At 35.2% G+C, this 20,677-nt stretch overlaps 1 protein-coding gene across 3 annotated transcripts in view; it reads left to right on the top strand.

Annotated features, from left to right (window-relative positions):
- Positions 1-20,677, top strand: part of CNTNAP2 (contactin associated protein 2) — a 1,082,030-nt gene that overhangs the window by 660,149 nt on the left and 401,204 nt on the right. For all 3 annotated transcript variants that reach the window (XM_088167403.1, XM_088167401.1, XM_088167409.1), the window contains one exon: positions 5,549-5,720. In XM_088167403.1, the coding sequence (XP_088023529.1) occupies positions 5,549-5,720 (172 nt within the window). The remainder of the gene's footprint in view (positions 1-5,548; positions 5,721-20,677) is intronic.

The raw sequence follows: 20,677 nt of genomic DNA, 5'->3' as shown, positions 1-20,677 counted from the left end.
AATCCAGATTGGTAGGTGGATCAAGCTTTTCTTTCAGTGTCTTTGCCTATATATTAGCATGTGAAACATCAGCTATATCTTCAATGTAAGTACATTGTTAGACACTGAATTTGAGTTTTGTTCTGTGGGTTCAGAATAACATCTTTTAACTCTGTTTGATATATGTAGAAAATTTGATTTCTTGACCCTTCAATGAGACTGTGCTGCTATTCATTCTGACAGATAAGGAGCTTTGTTTCCTTTCTCTCATTCTACATAGTAGGAGACCTGGGCACATACTTGAAAACCCTACCAATAAAAATCACTGTCAGACTTGGGATCAGTCAATTTTTTTATTATCATCCAGATACCCATGCAACTAGTTAAGGACGATATGGATTACTGGTTAGATATTGAAGATACTAGTTACTATTTTTTTAAGTTAAGTGTATTTATTGTATTAAAGAAATAAAATATCAAGTACCATCTGTATACAATAATTGGCCCATCATTAACTTACAAATAATATAAAAGGAAAAAAGCCATAATGTCATAAGGAAAAACTGCCTTCTTATTACAATAGAATTTGCATTACATTTCAAAGAAAATCTGAGTGTTTAACATAGGGGTACAAAATAATCTCTGACTGTACATCCAAAATCTAGTTTGATATTTCATTCTTAGGTCAGATCTCAGAAATGAGTAGTACATCAGATGTTCTGACTCTATATATATTCTTCTGTTACTATAACATGAATTTGAATGTATTCTTCCTTCAACTTCCTTTTATAGAATGTCTTTGGTAGAATCTTACTCAATCGATTCGAAAAGAGGCATAATAGATCTTGACACTGGAAAAAGAATATGTTTTTAATTTCATAGGTGTTTTATTGTATTTATTATAGTGTATTTAATCCATTTATTTTATTGTATTAAAGTGACTTTTAACAAAAAGAAAAACGCATTAATTTAAACTGTAGCTTTTCTGATTTTTCTTGAAAGTTTGAACTAAAACCAAGAGCTGGATCTAGAATTTGATTGTTTTGTGCTTAGGACATCAGAATGAAGTCCTGGAAACAATTTTTCTTGAACACTGGAAAATTCAGATTTAATACATGTCTGATATTTGCAGTATAATCCCTCTCTTTTTGGTCTTTAAATATGAAAAATAAAATGGTAGTGTACAGGATAATGGAGTCTACCTGATTTAGAGTTGTATTTGTATGCATAAGTAGGAACATTGTTTTGGACTGTGCAAACTGAATTTTATGTGCATTTTGAAAATGTACACCGTTTCTTGTCAACAAGAAGATCAATGAAGTGCTGTCCAAATTGTTCATCCATTACTTAGCCTCCTTAGTGTCAGCATTACTGTCAGCTTTAGTTAGAGGACTTCATTTATTTAAAATTTCATTCACTGTGGGAAGGATGAGGAAGTGAATCATGTCTCAATAATGGGAATCTGGAAAGAGAAAGCATTGTCTAAGGTACTAGGTCATTTTGAGGTTTACATTTGAGGCGGAAACTTTGCTCCAAACAATTTTCACCAGAATAGTCTTGAATGTCCAGGTCTCACCAAAATTAATGGACTGTATACCTGGTAGTCCTAAAACAATGTTGGTAAGGCTTATAAAGTTGCTTTTCTTATTTTTTCTGAGAAGCATATGGTTGAAAAAACCCATCCTTCTATTCCCTGTTTTGTGGGAATAGTTTTTTGAAATTACCTTTTATCATAAATATCTGTTAGAGTATAGCATGCTTTGACACCCAGCAAGCCCTGCAGACATATTATGAAATGTGCTCTACTAGTGCATAAAACTCCTGTCTCTTCCAGTTTCTTACACAGCTAGAAACAGAAAAGGGAATAGCAGTAAGGCAGGCAAACAAAGACATTTCAATGGGAAAATTATAATTTTTATCCATCCATAGATAAAAAAAAAATTCAGAATCCTAAGTTGATTAACACTCAGTTTACATCACTCTCTTGGATAATAGAGTCAGGCTTGATTTATGTAGTTAAGTTAGGAGCAGCTTCCACTTCCAGCCACTCCATCCTACAACTCCCTCCTGCTCCAGCCAGTAAACCTGAGGACCTGGGGCCACCACTGAGGCTGAGGAACCCAGCTGCCACTTTTCTGTATGCAGGTTCAACCAGTAGCAAACTGCAGAAAGTGTCAGAGAGCAATAATAGCTGTGCACTAATATAATCCATACTTCAGGGGCAGTGAAGCTAAGAATCATGTATTGAAATACCTCTGTTGTTAGTTCTGGAATGGTCTCAAATTCTTGAATCTAATAATACATTTTTAACACAGATATTTGGTTCATACTCTTTTTGATGTGAATAGTGAATTGTGGCTCTCAGGTTTTATCTTATTTTTCAGTTAGGTTTGTAGGATGGTGGATAATCTTTCATTGTATTCAGATACATCTGTATAATTTCCTTGACTTTGCAGGGTTTACATGAATATTACTGTTTACCCCAGTGCTGATAACCATGAATTTAATATTTAAACCAAAGGAATTGTGGAAGTGCTCTGAGCCAAAGGTGATATGCAGGTTTCCTGCCCTGCTCTGGTGCTAAAGATCTAAATGAAAATATGCTTTGTGTTATTTTGGGGATTCTTCCTTGGGTTCAGTGACAGTTCAAAAACAGATAATTATACTGAAAGAGTAAGCTGTTTAAAAATAACTGGGGAAAGTGTGTGGTAGGAACATGCAAATATTGTGCTTGCATCCACCAAAGATGCAGAACTAACTTGCACTTTTGTCTCTCTCTACTGCTGGCTGTAAAGCCTCACATAAATCAGTTTAATCAGTCACTAGAAAGAACAACTTTAAAAAATTAGGAGGCAGGTTTCTGAAAGCCCTGCCCTCTTTTCATCAGGTAAGTTGCTAGCCAATGCCATGCTGGAAAGACGATATAGGTCACGTCCCTACAACTTGATTTTACTGCCTGTCCAAAGTAACAATTCCTACAGTCCATACTTAGCACTTTTGCTTGGTTGGTTGGTTGGTTGGTTGGTTGGTTGGTTGGTTGGTTGGTTTGGGATATTTTGAGAGCTGGCATTTGATCTCATGAGGTTATTATGCACTAGTTAGGCATTTGGGAGATTCCAGGGAGCTTTTCCTTCTCCTTCAAATGTGTATTAGTGTGGCATGGTTATAGACGTATCTCATAGCAGTTTATGGCTCCCTCTAAGAGTGTCATAATTTTAGTCCAGAGGTGGTGCAACCTCAAAGCAAGCCTAGCTTCTTGAGATACATGTCATAACTAACTTTTAGCATTTTCCCAGCTTAATTACTATAGCATCCCTGATTAATTCTGTGCCACCAGTGAACTCTGAACTGAGTGCTTACTGAAGTGAGTCAAGGAAATTTAGAAGCTACCAAAAGTAAATTTAGTTGATGGGCAGGATCACTTTAGAAACTTTTAAAAAGCATTAATAATAATATTAAATCTCTGGCAAAGCCTTTTGGTTAAAATGTATCTTAATTAGATTTTGGCAAAGAATTATGTGTAACTAGTTGTGGGATTTTTTAGTAATAGGTGCCGTATTAGGCATCTTCTGACCTCAAGCACCTCTTGCTTGTTTTTCCACTTGCTGCCTTCTTTTTCAGCCAATTCAAGTATTTATGTTGCATGTGAAAAACTGTGTTCAGGAACAAAATTTAAAATTAGGGTCATCACTTTTTTCTGCCACTATTCAAATAATAACAGTTTGATAATCTTTTATTCTCCTGTCTCCACAAATGCTACTGAGGAGGCCATTAGGCATTGGAGATTGGCAAGGTGGATAGAAAAGTGGGAGAAGAAATAAAAGCTGTAAAATCTGTCTTAGCCACCATAGCAAATGTGTACAATATTTTACACTTGTCAGACAAGTACTGCATGGTTGGCCATCTACCTAGCTGAAGTCTGCAACACCATTATGAATTTTTCAGGATTTTTACCTTCTTTACCTTCTTTTCTTTTCAGTAAACTGTCATTCCCTCCCCTCCTTCCTTCCTGCTCCCATCTTAAATGGATTCTGTCTTTTTCAGGGAGTACATTGTTAAAGATTTGTAAGTAGTGAATGAGTCTCTCCATTGTCTTATCAAGGACATTTTTCTCAAGTAAATTGACACGTTCACTTCTGAAGGGCATTCAGTTAAACAATTGCTTACAAATATGCTCTGTCTCCCTGCCTTTTAACCTGAGCAAGAGACTAAGTCATTCTCATCTCTTGCAAACCATATTCAAACACACAAGAAAATGAATGTATTCAGGGCATAACTGAAAATAATACAGAATGTCCTCGGATTCCTCAGAAGTGATCAAGGGCATTAGATTTTAGGACTATTTTTAAGTTTACATAAAGATTCCAGGACAAATATTCTTCACCCATGAACAGAAAACTAAAATGACTGTCCTGGTTTAGGACAAATTTGGGAGGAAACTTCTGAATGAGGTCCTTCCAGGGAAAAAAAAAAAGAATAAAAAAGATTCCAAGCAGTCCCTCTCCCAGTCAGCTCGGGGGGGGGGGAAAAAGAGAACAAAAAAAATTGGAGATAAGTGGAAAAAAAAAGAAAACTGTTTATTCAACAGGCAAAGCACTCCCCAGCACAAAATGAACAATACTAAACAGCAAAACCTCTCGCTGTTCCAAAGAGATGACAAATTCAGCAGAGTCCCTTCCGTGGGTTGCAGCCCGGCTCACTCAGTCTGTTCTCAGTCCCTCCTGTGCTGGGGAGTGCCACAGCCCAGGCCAGGCCAGGCCTGGTGGGACACAGGTGTGAGCTCCTGGTGCTCTTCTGGGTTTCCAGTCCACAGCAGGTTCGAACAATTCCAAGAAAAAAGGAAAAAAAATTCCCACACTCCAGGGGGCTTCTCTGCCTCAGCTAGCCAGAAAACTAACCAAGAGCAAAGGAGAGCTCTCTCCTGCTGTCCACTGCAGACAACACAGTCTGTGTGCAGGAATGCAGGGGAGCCAGTGCAGTCTCTGATAACAAACTCTGCACTTCTTCTTCCCCCCTTTCACTCCTGGAGCCAGTCTTAAAGTTGCAGAATTTAATATTCAACACCAACAGAACAGACGATTCGGGGATATAGGCATCATACAGTCACTCCGAGACAATGACAAAGACTGGAAACCTAGTTCTAGAGAAGGCTGAACTGGAAATTCACCTCATGGCTGCATTTTTAGCCAGAAAAATCATAGAAATTAGAATGTGCGTTCTAAAATATAGCAAGGAGATAAATCCTTTTCCTACTCCAAGAATATTTGTATGAGAAAAAAGGAATGAGAAGCACGCTTTTCTCATGGAGGAAAGGATAGCAGAAAATTTCCATCCTTTAGACAAAAATTAATGAGTCATCAGCTGTACTGTATAAATTTTTCCAGGTTGTTGACAATTACTTAAATCAATAACATTGCAATGTAAATAATTAATTTTATAAGATTTCCTTACCATACTGCTTTTATTTTACCCTCATCTAGGAAATGTGTGTTTCTTTTCCTTTGAAAAAATCCTGGCTTAAGTCATAGTAGATGAGGTTATTAATTCTCTTTGTTTTGCTTCTCTGCAGGGTTTCCTGTACAGATGAATGACTCGGATCACTCACTATTTGAGCATTCTTTTCAAGGATGCATGAAGAGTATTCATGTGGATGATCAGCTGGTCAATTTGCATGCAGTGGAGCAAGGAGAGCTGGGAAGCTTTGCCAATGTCACCATTGATATGTGTGCCATTATTGACAGGTAAGCTGTGGAGAGATCATCCATACTTTGATACACTGATACATCCTTCATTTTCTGAAAATATACAACGATCCAGACAAGATGGTCCTGATACTGCCAGTGATGCAGCCCTTCGTACCTTTTTAGTAATGGGAACCATACTTTGGTGATGGCAATGATGGATTTAAATTGCAGACTGTGTAGGGTGCTGTGGAAAGCAACTCTCAAATCTCTCCACTCACCAGAGAAGGTGAAAAGTTCTTGTAAGTCAGGCTCTGCCTATATGTCAATAATATGGCTGCCTTGAATAGAGGAAATTCCTCACACATTTTGCCTATTTCTTAGATGACTGTTATGGAGACATTTTTGCAAGTACAAGTTGTGGCTCCTGGCTTCAGCCCTTTCTGGCTTCCCTGTGTTCCTCAGAGAACTAAAGCAGGTCTGCATGCTTGCACATCAGTGAATGTAATAAATGCTCAAAATTAATAAAAGTAATGCTTACTGGGTTTGGTTTTTTCCCAGTCTAAGAGTAACTGAGAATCAGAGCAGCCTTTTGCTTTGACACTACCTTTTCAACCATTTACCTGTATTCATTTTTGTTGCTTCTGATTAATGGTTTCTTTTTTGGTGAAAAAAAGAAAATACCAGGAAAGACAGAAAGAACAAGTAGCCCAACTCTTGAAAGCAGCTTGGCTTATCATGAAAACTACCTTACATTAAAGTCATTGCAAGCCTGCTGAAAATGGCTTTTTCAAATAGTGCTCTGAAAGAAGCAAGGAGTACTAGATCAGAGAACCCTGGAATAATTCACGTAATAACCAACTATTGGAGTTCATGTTGGCCTCTAAAAGCAGAGCCAACTTCAAAGCTGCATCAGGTTACTCAGGACCAGTTGAGCTTTGTATATCTCCAAGGATAAATATTCTGCTCACTCAGTGATTTTGGGTATCATCAACAAATATCTGCATCGTTGTGGTAAAGAAATATATGTTCTTTTAATTTAATACTTTATTTTAAGAGACTCTCAGAGATAGATGCTACTGTGAAAAAAACCAAAATACAGCATACTGCTTTGGTCTTGCAAAATGCCTTCTCTTCCTGAAATGTAGACATCCATTTGCATTAAATGAGTTGTGGTAGGTTGACCATGGCCAGTAGCCAAACACCAGCCCTAACTTTAGGGTACCTCTTCCCTATCCTGAGAGATGGGGAGAAAAACACGAAAGGCAAAAAGATTGGTGGATTAAGAAGATAATTTAATAAGAAAAGAAAAAGCTGCACATGTAAACAAAGCAAAAAGAGAAATTTATTCACTGCTTTACATCAGCAAGCAAATGTCCAGCTGGTCTCTGGAAAGCAAAGCCTCACCTCAGCACATATAATGGCTGTTTTAGAAGAGAAACTCCCTAACACTGAACATACTCCTTTCCTCTTTCATTCCTTGAGGTTTTATTGCTGGGCATGCTGTTGTACAGAATGGGATTTCCCATGGAAACTGCTCCCAAAGTGTCAGTTTGGCTCAGCTACACAACTATGTCCTTGTCTAACCTCTTACCCAACCTCTCCTCTTGGCATTTAAGAGGAAGGGTGTGGAGAGAAGCCTTGGTGCTTCTGTGCAAACGCTGTTCAGCAGCAGCTAAAAGAGTGATCTGGTACCAGCATGGTTTTAGCCACAGCTGGGAAGCACAACGCCCATGGACTGCTGGGAAGAAGATTAATTTAGTGACTCCATCCCAGCCAGACACAGTGTACCACTGTAGCAATCTCCACGTTAAAGGACATGCTTTGCAGTGTACCAGTGAGTTGCTCTGGCATGTCAGGCCACTTTATATTGATTCTCCTTATGGACCTGTTGAATGTTGAAGTCATAACGAAAAGAGCATGTGACAAGCTGGTGTTGTAGCAATAATGTTTTTTCTGTCTCCTCACACATATCTGAAATTAAAAAGAATTTCTGGGGTCATTATTTGTCAATTTGAATTACTTGTTTTGTTTTTTTTTAATTTGGTTTAGGAAATGTAAACTGACTTGAAAGAAAGGACATGAAGATACAGCTAATTAAGTCTCTGCTTTTCCTCCAATGGATAAATTTAAGCTAATGCAACAATTTATATTGATCTCAATGATTGAACCCATTTATGCCAATTTCTATTAGAAAAAATCGATTATTATAGTAAAGATAATCAGAATTAAGGTTTTGAAATATATTATGATGTAATTGCAAGTAACTTACAGTGTAAGTTAATTAGTATAAAAGCCTTATGATACATTTATGAAATATATGACTTAAGGCATCCTATATGTTGAGTAGCTTATTTTGGAAGTTAACTTCTCATAGAAGTTACTATTTAGAAGTTATTTCTTTTTATAACACATCATATACATCCAAATATTTCATATAATGTCATGTGCCACATAAAAGTGATATATATTGTCCTTTTATGATATGAAAAGAAATGCTTTCTATATTTTTGTGCATTATATATTAGGTTTATTATCTATATATAAACATCTGTGTTATGAACAGAGTTTGGCATAAATAACGGTGTTTTATCTATGCTTACATATGTGTGTATTTATATTTTCTTTATATAAGAGAATTTATTCTCAGTCTGTTTCTCTCTTCTAGCACCTTGGGCACTGATATCATGCTTATAAAAGTTAAAACTGTATGTCTTACATTTATGTTTTTTCAGCACGGGAAGATTGTGTTGCAAACAGAGTAGCAGTTGTATAGTCACAGGAAATTAGAATAGTATCCAAAGAAGTTTCTTAGAGCTGGCTTTGTTTTTTTCTATGATTGAGATGTAATCAAGCTTGTTGTTTGTTGTTTTCTCACGACCAAGTTTATTTCTTGTTACTTTGGACTTTAGAACAAACCCTTTGGCTGAGAATTAACAATGCCAAGCTTTAGATCTCACTGGATTTTCATGGCTGTCTTATTAGCACCTGCAAAGAAGAGTTTTCAAGCACTTCTGCTACAATATGACATTATATATAACATTTTTATGTGTCTTTCTGTTAAGGAATACAAGTACCATGTATGCTATATATCAATTCAATTTAACTTCCTTTGAAAGGGGAAAATACTTGTGGTTTGTAGTAGTGGGATCTTCCTGCTTTTTCAAACTAGCTTGGATCTGAATCATAAAGGCTTCAGCCATCATCATCATAAACATGGAAATTGCTTTCATAGCCCCCACTGTGCGAAAAGATAAGCTGGCACATTGAGTTATTCTTACTGCAGGCTTCAGTCATTTGGTTCAAGGGACAAAAGGTGAAGTTGTAAATAGTGGTATTTTTCATCATTAGCCAGAGTGGTTAGTAAGGAGGGTAGAGTTTTCTTAGTAAATATATAACAAAAGTTACTGAGGGTTTGTTGAGTTTTTAGCTTGCACCTGCCTGAGGGTAACTGCTTCCAAAGTCCCAGGTTCTGAGCTGAACTCTGCCTGACATGGAAAAGGTTTTTGCATTGTATTTGCAGCAGTTTTGAAAAATGTGAGAAGAATAATGATGTTAGAGTATTACACTTGTACTTGGGAGATTCAAGTGTTGATCTAGTGTCTTTTTATTTTGTCTTCCCCTCCTCACTCGAGCTTTTTTATTCATAGCAAAGATTGCAAGCTGAGATCTAATTACAGGGGCGCACCAAAGCTAAGGAACATTCTCTTTTTAACAGTACTTTGTTCAGAAGGACAAGAATTTAACGGAGGAGTTTTGCAGATATAGAAATGGTTCTATAGGAATGAAAGCAAGTTTTGATATAGAAGAATTGCTGAGCCAGTCTTACTGGGTAACTAGAAGACAAAGAGCAAGTGAGTTGGAAAGGGCTTTTATGGCTTAGAGCAAAGGATAAATCCACCTCAGACAAAAGATGTTTCGACCAAACACAAGGATTTTCACAGGCAAACAAGAAAGCCAATGTTGCAAGTAGAGAAAAGATCTCAGAAATTTCCATTGCAGAGCAAGTCCCAAAGTTTAATATGAAGCAGTAACTCTAATGACTGGCTAGTCACTAACACAATATGGTAATTTTAGCAGTTTTGATAGGTTACATGTAAATATAAAAGGTATTGTGTATGATGTTGATTGGTAGTCATGTATTAAGATGCTCTGTAATGAAAAGTATATAATGCATTGTAACCAGAACTAGAGGGGCTCCAGGACACACGGCTTGCCTATGGCCAGCAGCTATAGGCTCACCCACGACCCTCAACTGCTGTAACCTCGTCTATGCAATAAACAGCATTTTAAGACCCCTCTGAAAGCCTCTGTCTCCCTGTCAGGCTCTTATAGTAGTTAAATAGTATAAATACATAAAATTTCATGCAGGTATGAATAGGCAGTTAAAATGCTACTGAGAAAAAAAATAATCATCCCTATTTCTGTCTCTTAATTACCTATAATTGCATTATCAATGGAAGTTGCATTGTTGTCACAGTGATCCACATGCTGCATTGCCTATGACAGCACAGGTCCCTTTTCACCTCCTTTCCTTAATATTAACCTGACTTCTTGTTACAGTCCAGATGGTACTGTTGTACTTTCAAATTTAAGCACAGGATATTGAACAGGAATTATTACTCACAACTCATTTATTCTGGCAGTCTCAGAGAATTCCAAAGCTTTCCTGAATTTATTGTGGCTAGAATTATGGATTTTAATCACAATGAGGGAATACTAAAATGATTTCAAAATACAGTGTCAAATCTGCCATTGGAGAGTATGTAAGCACACAAGACAATTTTAATGAAGATTTCTGTGTTCCGTGTGAAAAAACTGGGGGAGAAATGAAAAATTTTCATGTGCCTGTTTCTGGTGTTCTGTGAAAGTGTAAACAGTGTGATTCTATCTGTAACACAGAGAGATGAATTAGATGCCAGTTTTTGAGAATAATTTCACGTTAAAGATTAATTTAAGTAATCAGACATGTGCAGCAGAACATTTCTGGATGATTATTACTTACCTGCTATGGGGATACAATCTGTATGACCGAGTGCCAGCCTTCAGCTTTAATCCATACAGCCACATTCTATCAACTGATTTTTGATTGCCAATCAAAGTTTGAAAAAATTCTTCTAAATAACAGAACACAGCAAGCATATTGGTACAAAAATATGGCCACAATGTAACTGGCAGCAAGACAAAGTTTCTTTGGAGTTAAAAATCATCATGCCAAATAGTATAAAAGTTCTTAATTTCTAGATCTTTACACAGTCTTTAGGATTCTGCCCTTCCTTGCTGCTCTTCCCCTTCCTCTGCCAGTTCAGTGGTTAGACAGACATCATCCAGCAGTGCTCTGCATGAGGAACAGATGACATAACAATGACCTGACTGAAGGCAAAACCTGCTTTGCAGTTGAGTCTTTTCCTGTGGGGAAGATGAGACCACCGAGAAAACATCCACAAAGCTCTCTCAGACATGAAATTTATACTCTCGTAAGAGTAGATGCGAAATATTCACCTGATCCCATAATAAAACTGTTGAAACTAGCTCCCTGGTTACTCAACTGAGCTCTGAAGTCGAACTGCTTTGATGACTCTCTCAAGTTATTCATCACTTATTGCTCCTCATCAGTTCATAACTGAAAAAGGTAATATATTATGTAGATTGCTTATTTTTAGGTGGTTTTGATATCTTCTCGTGGATGAACAGTGCTGCTATTCTTAAAGAAACTCTCTATACATTCATTCTCAAAAAAAAAGAAAGCCAGATTGTTGTCTCAGTTTCAAAGTTTATGAAAAATTTAACCAATGCAAAGAAGTTTCAGGAACTGTCTATATTACTACTAATCTTTAAATAAGACTAAAATTGCATTATCCTCTCATTTGCATTTGTTAACTATGAATCTCTTAGATATGAATAACAATACTTCTACTACTTTTTCCCAGTAAAAGAAAATGGATAATCATAATCCAAACAAGTAGACTGTCTACTACTGACTGTAATATATTTGATTATATTCTATAATTATTAGGCATACTAATTTTATAGATGTAACATAATGCTATAATAAATAATAATAGCATGTGCTCTAAATATTTTCCAGATACTGGAAATACAATTATTGTAGGCATTTCTTTCTGCACAGTACAATTATGATTATGACTGGAGCTCTGAATTTGTAATCAGGTATCAAGTTATGAGTAAATTTAACCCATTCATTAGAAGTATGTGCATCTGGAGGATAGCCAATCCTGTTAGATTACTAGAATTTGTACTGGATATGTTATGAAGAAGTTAAACCATAGAATAACCATTTCATAATCCAGCAATATCTTTCAGTAGTAATAATTTTGAACAAATGTCTGTCTTACTAAAATGTTGAGTCCATCTCTTGTTCATACAGGCAAGCAAGTCCCCAGAATAAGTAGTTTATCTTGCATAAAACACTGCTACAAATAACTATAGTTATTTGTGGATGGAGCCTGACTTTTAGCAGAAATTGCCTTACTGTTCAGCTCCTGCTGGATTTACATTATTTCTTTTTTCTTCAGAAATCATTATAAATTTCAAATGAGCATATTGAACTCATGCAGAATATTCATACTGGTGTGAGCCTAAAGAAATAGTTATAAGTCTAATAGATTAGAAGTGGTCTTGTAGTAGTTATAGGCTGCTCTTTAAAATATGGAAAAAAATATTACTATGCCATCATTAGAAATCATTAGTAATAGTAATAATGTCTAGATATACGCATTAGGCTTAATATTGTCTCTGTATCTCTCCAGCTTCATTTTCTCAAAAAGAAGTGCTTATTTCAGTATTTCTGCTGGTAGTGAGTGGTTGCTAGTGATTAGACTCTTTCAAAAAATCGCTGCCTATCCATCAAAGAAGGTGTTATTTCCTGTTCAATATCATATTTCTCCCAGATACTGATTTCACAGATCTTTTGCAAAACAATACAGTGACACCTAAAAGTAAACAAATGTGATCAAATCCATTTCTGCTACTATCACATTGCATAGAACAGGTTCACCTTACTTGTTTTATGCTTTTCTCTAGCCAGTAATATTAAATTCCTGAGCATCCCAGTATTTCTGTTGTGTTTCTCATTACCTCTTCCTTTAAAGAAAATGCAGCAAAAGAAAGGTTAAGGCCTAGATTCTTTACAGTGTTTATATGTGCTAATGCTCCCCTAAACTTTGTGGCTCTCTCTGCCTGTGGCACTGGCATGGAGTCACAAGGGAGGAGCTTGAATTCTGTGTAGCCTAAATAAGGAGACATAAGCATGGAAAAATGGGACTAACCACAGCCAAAATACTGAGCAAGGTATTGAGATGAACATAGGCAGAATTTCATGGCCTAGAAGTATCTCAAATGAGAACATACATGCATCATATTGAGGGGAGAACTTGTATCCTTGTATTGTACTTCAGCACGTGATATGGTTAATTGGAGGATGCAGAAGGGTTTGACAGCAGAGTGAAGAGAGATTTGGTTTTTCCCTTGCTTGTTATGTAAACTTAAAGTGGTGAAGCAGCCAGATGTTTGGGTTTTTTTCTATATAAGTTTCTCTGTAGGCACATAAGTAGTTTTGGGGCCACGTGGTTTACCAGGATGACACATAAACATTGAGATTTGAACTCTGCCTCTCTAGTTCCACATCAAACCTATTTCCAGTTAAATTGATCTTCCTTCCTGCATTATGTTGAATAGAGTTATAGTTATTGCACAAAGAGTTTATGAAACATTGTAGTATTTGTAAGTCTGTAGATTTCTGTTGTGCATCAAATTAAAAGCAGGTGGCAATTCTTGATGAGAAGTTGAGAACAGATTTCTTCTAAGAAATTGGAAAGAACAAAAGTCCTTGGAGGAATATGTGTCAGATACTACTTGCTTAATGCTTGATATCTTCTTGGAAAGATAGTTTAAATGAACTAACTAATATAAGTTTTCAGTAAACAGGTCTTCATTCATTCCCTGTAAATGTCACCAGCAGATTAGATTATATTAGCTGTTCTTAAAAAGGAGGGTGCAGAAAGGAAATGAATATTGAATAGAGATCTAGATTAGGAGAGATATTAAGAGAACTGGGTTTCAGCAGAAGGAAAATACTTAATCTATACAATAAATGTGCTCTATTTTTCCTGGTATAATATAAAAAAAAAAGATTAAAAAATAACATAAGGTTGATCCTTACCTGAGTGATCCCAAATGTAAAGTTATTTTTACAAGACCTTTTAATTTAAAGGAACACTTAATGGAGCAATGCTTCATTTATAACTGTAGAATAAATATGTTTTATATTTGCCATTTCTAAGACATTGTAGCAGTGAAGTATATTGCCAAAAAAAAGAGAAAAATTCATAGCTATAAATTTTTTTCCAGAATTTTATATTAAATCTATATTTGTATATTTGCAACAAAATTTTTACTAGCACTTAGTTCTTTCAATTTCTGCTACAAAAATTTCTCGATTTTGAGGAATAAGATAACATTCTGTGGAACTTTCTTATAAAACTGTAATTAAAATAAAAAGATGAAAATATGCCTATTCCTACCCAAGTAATTCTTTAATTTTATTCTATGATGATTAGGCTATGGCTTTTGCTGTTGCATCAGAGCTCTAAATTTTTTAAGATAACATTTTGAAGCACCAGTAAAATTGGCCATTATGTTATTATGAGAGACTAAGAAATTCAGACATTTTATGGCAAATAAGGCTATATCAAATAATGTATGTAATGAGAGATATAAACAAGAGACTTATTTATTAGAAGATTTCCTGTGAAGCCAAAGCCAGTTTGATTGTTTAGCACCTCTAGAATTCCTCCCATGTGTCCTTATGTGCTCAAGTGAGTGTCCCCCATCTGTGGTGGGTCCCAGTTTGATGCTCAATATTCAGACCAGCAGCATGTCAGTTGACTGTGGCAGGAGAAACAGGCTTTGATTCTCTCAGAGAACACATCCAGACAGAAATGTGTGCCTGGTGTGGCTCTATTAATTGATTTTCCTTTGTTAGGAGAATGTAGAAGCAGAAGTATCTTTCAGGCCAGCTTCTGTGCACAGCCTGTAAGCTGGATTTAACATTGCTAAGTGTAGGTACCTTATACTAACTGCACACCAATTTTGCAAAATTTGGCATATTTATTTTTTGAAAAGTGCAAATTAGCCAAAGCAGAAGCCAAAGAAACCTAAGCAGCTGGTTTGTTATTAGGTTTAAGGCAAGTGAGGGAGGTAAACTATCATAGCCTACTTTTGGATTTCTAGAAAAAGCATACAAATGATACCTATGTACTTTACATTGGCAGATATTTTGATGGTTTTTTTCAGTGGAATACTCAATAAATTTATCCATTTTTCTTATTAGAAGTAATGCTGGTGAATAAGAAACTCAGTGTTCCAATGCCAATTAGTACAATACTTTTCTGTTAGGGGGAATTGGAGAAGAGATTTTAATCCCATAGTATAAATAAATGCTTAGATGGGAAAAACATCATTTTGTGTTTGTAATTGTACCTAGGATTCAAAAGTCTTTACAATAGCCTACAGGGACCCTTGGATCCATAATTTAAACTGAACTGACATGATATAACAAAAGCAGACAATTTCTCTAGGGGATTATAGACATCAGACCTAGAGAGATAATTTTGTGCCTTGGAAAAAATCTGATTCTTATTTCTTGAAAATATAATTGTTGCTTGTAATTTGTTGCATTTATCTGTTGCCAGATATGTATTGGCATTCTGCCAATAACATCTCTATTTTTCTCTCATTGTGATAAGTCTCATTGTTAAGACAGACTTGATACAAAGCAGCAGTTAATTTGACTTCAGCTTTCTATTTTGGCAAAAAAATATTTATCATCCAGATTTTTTTAGTCTAAGCAGTAGCTTTCATTGGTCTTTCTTACAGTTTTTCATGTCACAATATTGCGATTGTTGTGTTTAACTTGTATGACCCTGTATGGATTTCATTTACTCAGTGCTAGCTTTTGTAGATCATTGTTCAGAGATTGATTTAAACAAGTTTGTAGAAGGATTTATTTGGTTTATTTATATCTGTTCATCCTTATTTTCTCACAGATTTAAGTATTCATTTCTAAGGAAATACTGTGAAATGTGATTCAGAAATATTGACTCAACTGTGATTGATAGATTAACTACTGCTTACTATACTGTAACTGCAGGGGAAATGCTTTCAGGTTTTTGAGAAGAACTGGTGCATAATATGGAGTATAATATAGTTTGATATTCAAAGTTTAAATCATTAAATGACCCCTGTATTAAACGCATTATGGAAAGTTATCTTCTAAAAAGAAGATTTATTCCCTATTGAAATAACATACAAAATTTTCTTTACGTTTTTCATTTCAGACAGTTAATGAACAAGCAAATAAGAGAAATTAGTCCTAAATAAATATAGAACAATTCACCTGTGATACGAGTCAAATAAAAATGCTGTCTTACTCTCAGTGCTCGTTTCACTAAGCCTCACAATTCAAAAGGGCTTCTAATTTTTTCACTTAACATGTTTGCTTCCTGTGTAAGGATGTTACTGATGTTACTGATCCTGGATTTCCAGATTCCTTTCAGATAAAATCCCTAAAACTTAAGAGAGAGAAAAGTTTTCTAGACATTTTAAGCTGATGGTGCTAGTCAATTTGTACACAAACACAAGGACAGTCTTTGATACACCTTATCTATTAACTTCCTATTCTGCAAAAGAAAGCTGGAAATTCATTGTCAGTTTTAGTGAAGGTAGTTGCTACTTTTGCCTGTCTTTTCACTTTTCTAGTAAAAAGAATACCAACCTACAGAGAATTCTGGGGGAAAGAAGAAATCTAACTCCTATCATTTATTTTCACTTCCACATGAAAGGCAATATGTGCTCTTTTTCTCTTTTATATTAAGGGGTTGATCTGCCTTTTCAATAGCACAATTTCTGCAATTTTTAAAGTACTGTACACCTTTGTTCTGTCTGACTGTTCCTCTGTGGTTGCTCAATGAACTCCAGCCACACACTTACTTGGTGCTATTATACAAACTGACCTTCTCAAAATCATTAACTCAACAAATAAAATTACTCCTTTCTCAGATTCAGCACAATTCAACATTGTAGAATTTACTGATGTTTCTTTCTCCTTTATCTTCTCTAAAGGTCTAGTTACCTTTTAAAATTATATTTTTTATTAATACTATGATAAGATCTCTCCTGCATGGTATGGTGCCCATTGTATTTAATTCACTCATCTGAAACATTGCTCAAGGGGCCAATAGCTATAATACCTCTTCTTTTATTAATATCTGATTCTTTGATTCAGGACCTCCACAAATAATAAGTTTTTCAGCATACTGAAAAACCACTTTTCTCTGGTGGTTTCTTATTTTCACTTAAGAGTAATCATAGCATCAATGGTTAACTACTCCAGTGTTTAGTCAAATAACCCCCCCATGTATTTATTTTGCAAGCACTTACTTGGGCTTGTCATGCCAATTTTTCATACTTTTACATTGGTGGTTGTCAGCATGTTTCAACTTTCTACTATTTCACTGGCTATATGACCATTAGTCAGAAAATGGCAGAAAATAAATGATGACTTTAAGTCTGTGGCAGTAACTCAGTCTCTTTTATCTGCTTATATAGTAGTGACCTTGTGTATCTTATTTATTTATAGAGTCTTACTTTATCTGTTCTGAAAACCTTCATTTTATTGTTGTTGCCTCCTAAGAATGCCTTTATATCTGTCTTACTGACTCTATTTTCCTTTCAAATTTTGTAGAATATATTCTTCTCCATCTCTCATAACTTAATTTTTTTTTTCTCTCTGCAATTGTTTGTTATTTGACTGTGGAACTATTATTTATCTTTGTGGTACATTTCATAATGCAGTTTGTATGAAAAGTGCTCCGCAAAGTATAGTTCCATTGTATCGTTTCATAAAAGTACACAGTAGTTTCAATAGTTTTCTTTGAACAGTAAAATTATGTTTTGAAAGAAGTTCCTGATTTAAGTGTATAATGCTAGTATTTGATGTTAGAAATACATTTGAACACACAGTATTTTGTCCTTGAAAAATATGCTTTCTCCTTTTTAATGCTACCAGTCACTTTCATGTATTATTTAAACCTAACAGAAGTACACCTATGGGGTCATTTATTTTATCCTACCAAAGTACAAGCAGTCAAGGAAAATACAGTTGCTAATCACTGTAATATGAAGTATTTTTTTAAAGTCTGTGCCTCTGTTGAAATAGGTAGTTTATTATCCTAGAATATGAGAGAAAGAAAGAAAGAAAGAAAGAAAGAAAGAAAGAAAGAAAGAAAGAAAGAAAGAAAGAAAGAAAGAAAGAAAGAAAGAAAGAAAGAAAGAAAGAAAGAAAGAAAGAAAGAAAGAAAGAAAGAAAGAAAGAAAGAAAGAAAGAAAGAAAGAAAGAAAGAAAGAAAGAAAGAAAGAAAGAAAGAAAGAAAGAAAGAAAGAAAGAAAGAAAGAAAGAAAGAAAGAAAGAAAGAGAAAGTTTTTAGTGGAAGAGTTGAGGAATGTGTAGAACTTTAAAAAGTGAAGTGTTTGCAGGCTTAAAAAGCAGAATTGGAACCTGTAAGCATTGCTTTACGAAAGGTTTGAGGGGCTTGAACAATGCTTTTTCTTGTTTTGGCAGAACTGCTACTTTTATTGCGAAGTTTACTGGTTTTTCTATAAAAAGTGACAGTAGGTTGTAGCTATAGAAATCTTTGGTCAGAATGAAGAGTAAATTGACTTAAAAATGGGAAACTAGACTTTTAAACTGGATAGACATATAAGCCACATAGCTGTTTAAATGGTTTAAGCACAAGCTAAATCCTTGGGGCAGAGGGCAAAGAGTTGTACACAGGGAAAATAAAACAGCTTTCTGCATCAATGAATCCTATATGATCAATAACTATGTTCTTGTAAGTGAGGAAAAAACACCCATATACCAAAGCCAAATATTGCTCCTGGACCTTTACACAACTCCTAGGCTTTTAGAAGTGAACAAGTTGCTTTAGATTTGGTGCATGTTTAAAATAATATACTCTGTAAGTCCATGTTGTTTCAACCACAGTTTTAATTGGGTAGAACATATGGACAACTTGTAAATGCTATATCAAAGAAGAAAGTACTTAGAGCTCCAGTGCTGATATTTGATGATAAGAAATCTGTCTTCTTTTTTTTTTATGAAAGGAACCTTTAGATCAACTTGTCCCTCCTTCGAGAGTAATTGGTTGGTGGCAGAGGCTGCAAAGTGTTTTCTCTGTGTTGTTGAATGTGCTTCTAAATGCTGGTTGTTTATATGATCAGTAGTCATAGAGTATTCATTAGCCATTTTCAGCTCCAGTGAGAATGAATTCTAAATATTTAAATTTTATGGTAATTACAGACATATAATAGGCTTGGGTCAGAAAAGTTTTAAAAGGAAGCCCCTTTACCAAGGGAGAAAATGGAAAGGCTAAATACACTGAAATTAATTTTTAAAAATTATATCATGTTTTTGCCTTTAAAATGACTGGCAGGAATTAAAATAATGGAATAGTGATGTGTCAGAACTTCTGCGTAGTACATACTTGTCATGATTCTTGCCATGGCATTCTGGAAATACTGGATCAAAACAAATGTTAATAGAAATACAGAAAAATCTGCATCTAGGCTATGCATCTATATTTTTTTAAGGTCCCAGATACTTTACTGTATTATAAAATGGGAACTCAAATATAAATGTCAACTTGGGCTGGTTAATGTTAATTTTCAAAGTTTCCTTATACTTTGGTGTTCAGAAGACAGAAAAAACCCAACATTTTGGCACATACTCATGACATAGTCCAGTCATACTCTGTGTCTATTTTCCTCATGTTCTGATTACTCAGGCCTTTTGCTCTAATTCTTCTGAACTATAGAGGTGTAATTGATGAAGTAGCATAAAATGCTCTCTGCTAAAACATACTGATGATACCACCCAATGAAAAAAAAATGACAAAAGTCTCTCCTAGGGATATAAACATGTATCTTCATGAGATCTTTGAATAAAACAAGAAAAGTTGTAATAAGGTGAAAAATAACCTACCTGTCATTAGTAGGTTTTAGTACATAGCATTTTGGCATTTAGGGCAATTATTCTTTCTTGCAGGTTTTGAGAATTGTGAATGGCTAATTATCACAGCAAGCACCATGCTATCCAGCAGTGCATTAGAATATTCATGCTATAGTCCCTTCTTTCTGTTTCTAAGGTATTCAACCTGTACTTTATAAATCCTGAGCAGGGATACTCAGGGATAATTGAAGACATTGTTTTTGCTAAATTTTCCAAGGTATCTCTCATTAGAATTATAGCTAAATCACTCAGTGGGAATGAAAGAAAAGATTGCCATGGATTACAGTAAGACAAACACAGTAAAACCACTTAGCTGAAGCCTCTTTCATTACAGAAAATAAACATGAATACTTTATAAGTGATATCTTCTCCTATTAGCTTTTCTTTTCTTGTTTTCCTTTTTTTTTAAGGACAATTTTCATTTACTTGAAACTCATATAGTTCTTTCTAACCTTTTGGAATTCATCAATGTTATTTTTTTCTAAAAGTAAACTTGTAGCCCAGACACATGATTTTTGACATTACTAGTGACAGAAATCATGACAGAGGCTTTGTGTTGGCCTGAGAATACAGGGTCCCAGGGCATGTCTGAGTTTACCTTGGTCTGACCTATATGTATCTCGGATAGCATAGCAGTTGCCACTGCCCATGTATGGAGTGGTGCCTGCTCTGGATGGATTTCCTCTTGGTAAATTCCACAGATGAAGCCCCCATGTAACAAGAAGTAGCTCTTTGTGTGATCTGCAGCTGTGGATGGCTGTTGTGCAACTTTCAACCTTCAGGTTGGGAATAAAGGAAAAGGGCTGTGGTTGGAAGTGAATAAAAGTAGCCACAAGGGAGTAGAAACTTAACTTTATTATTCATAGACTTTTTAATCTTTTTTTTTAATTAGACAATTTGAATTTTTGTACTCTTAGCATTAGCTGGACTG

The sequence above is a fragment of the Sturnus vulgaris genome, chromosome 1 (assembly GCF_052056855.1).
Source record: "Sturnus vulgaris isolate bStuVul1 chromosome 1, bStuVul1.hap1, whole genome shotgun sequence".
NCBI classification, from domain to species: Eukaryota; Metazoa; Chordata; class Aves; order Passeriformes; family Sturnidae; genus Sturnus; species Sturnus vulgaris.
Note: the sequence above shows the minus strand (reverse complement) of the source record. Positions and strands in the feature narration are given on the sequence as shown.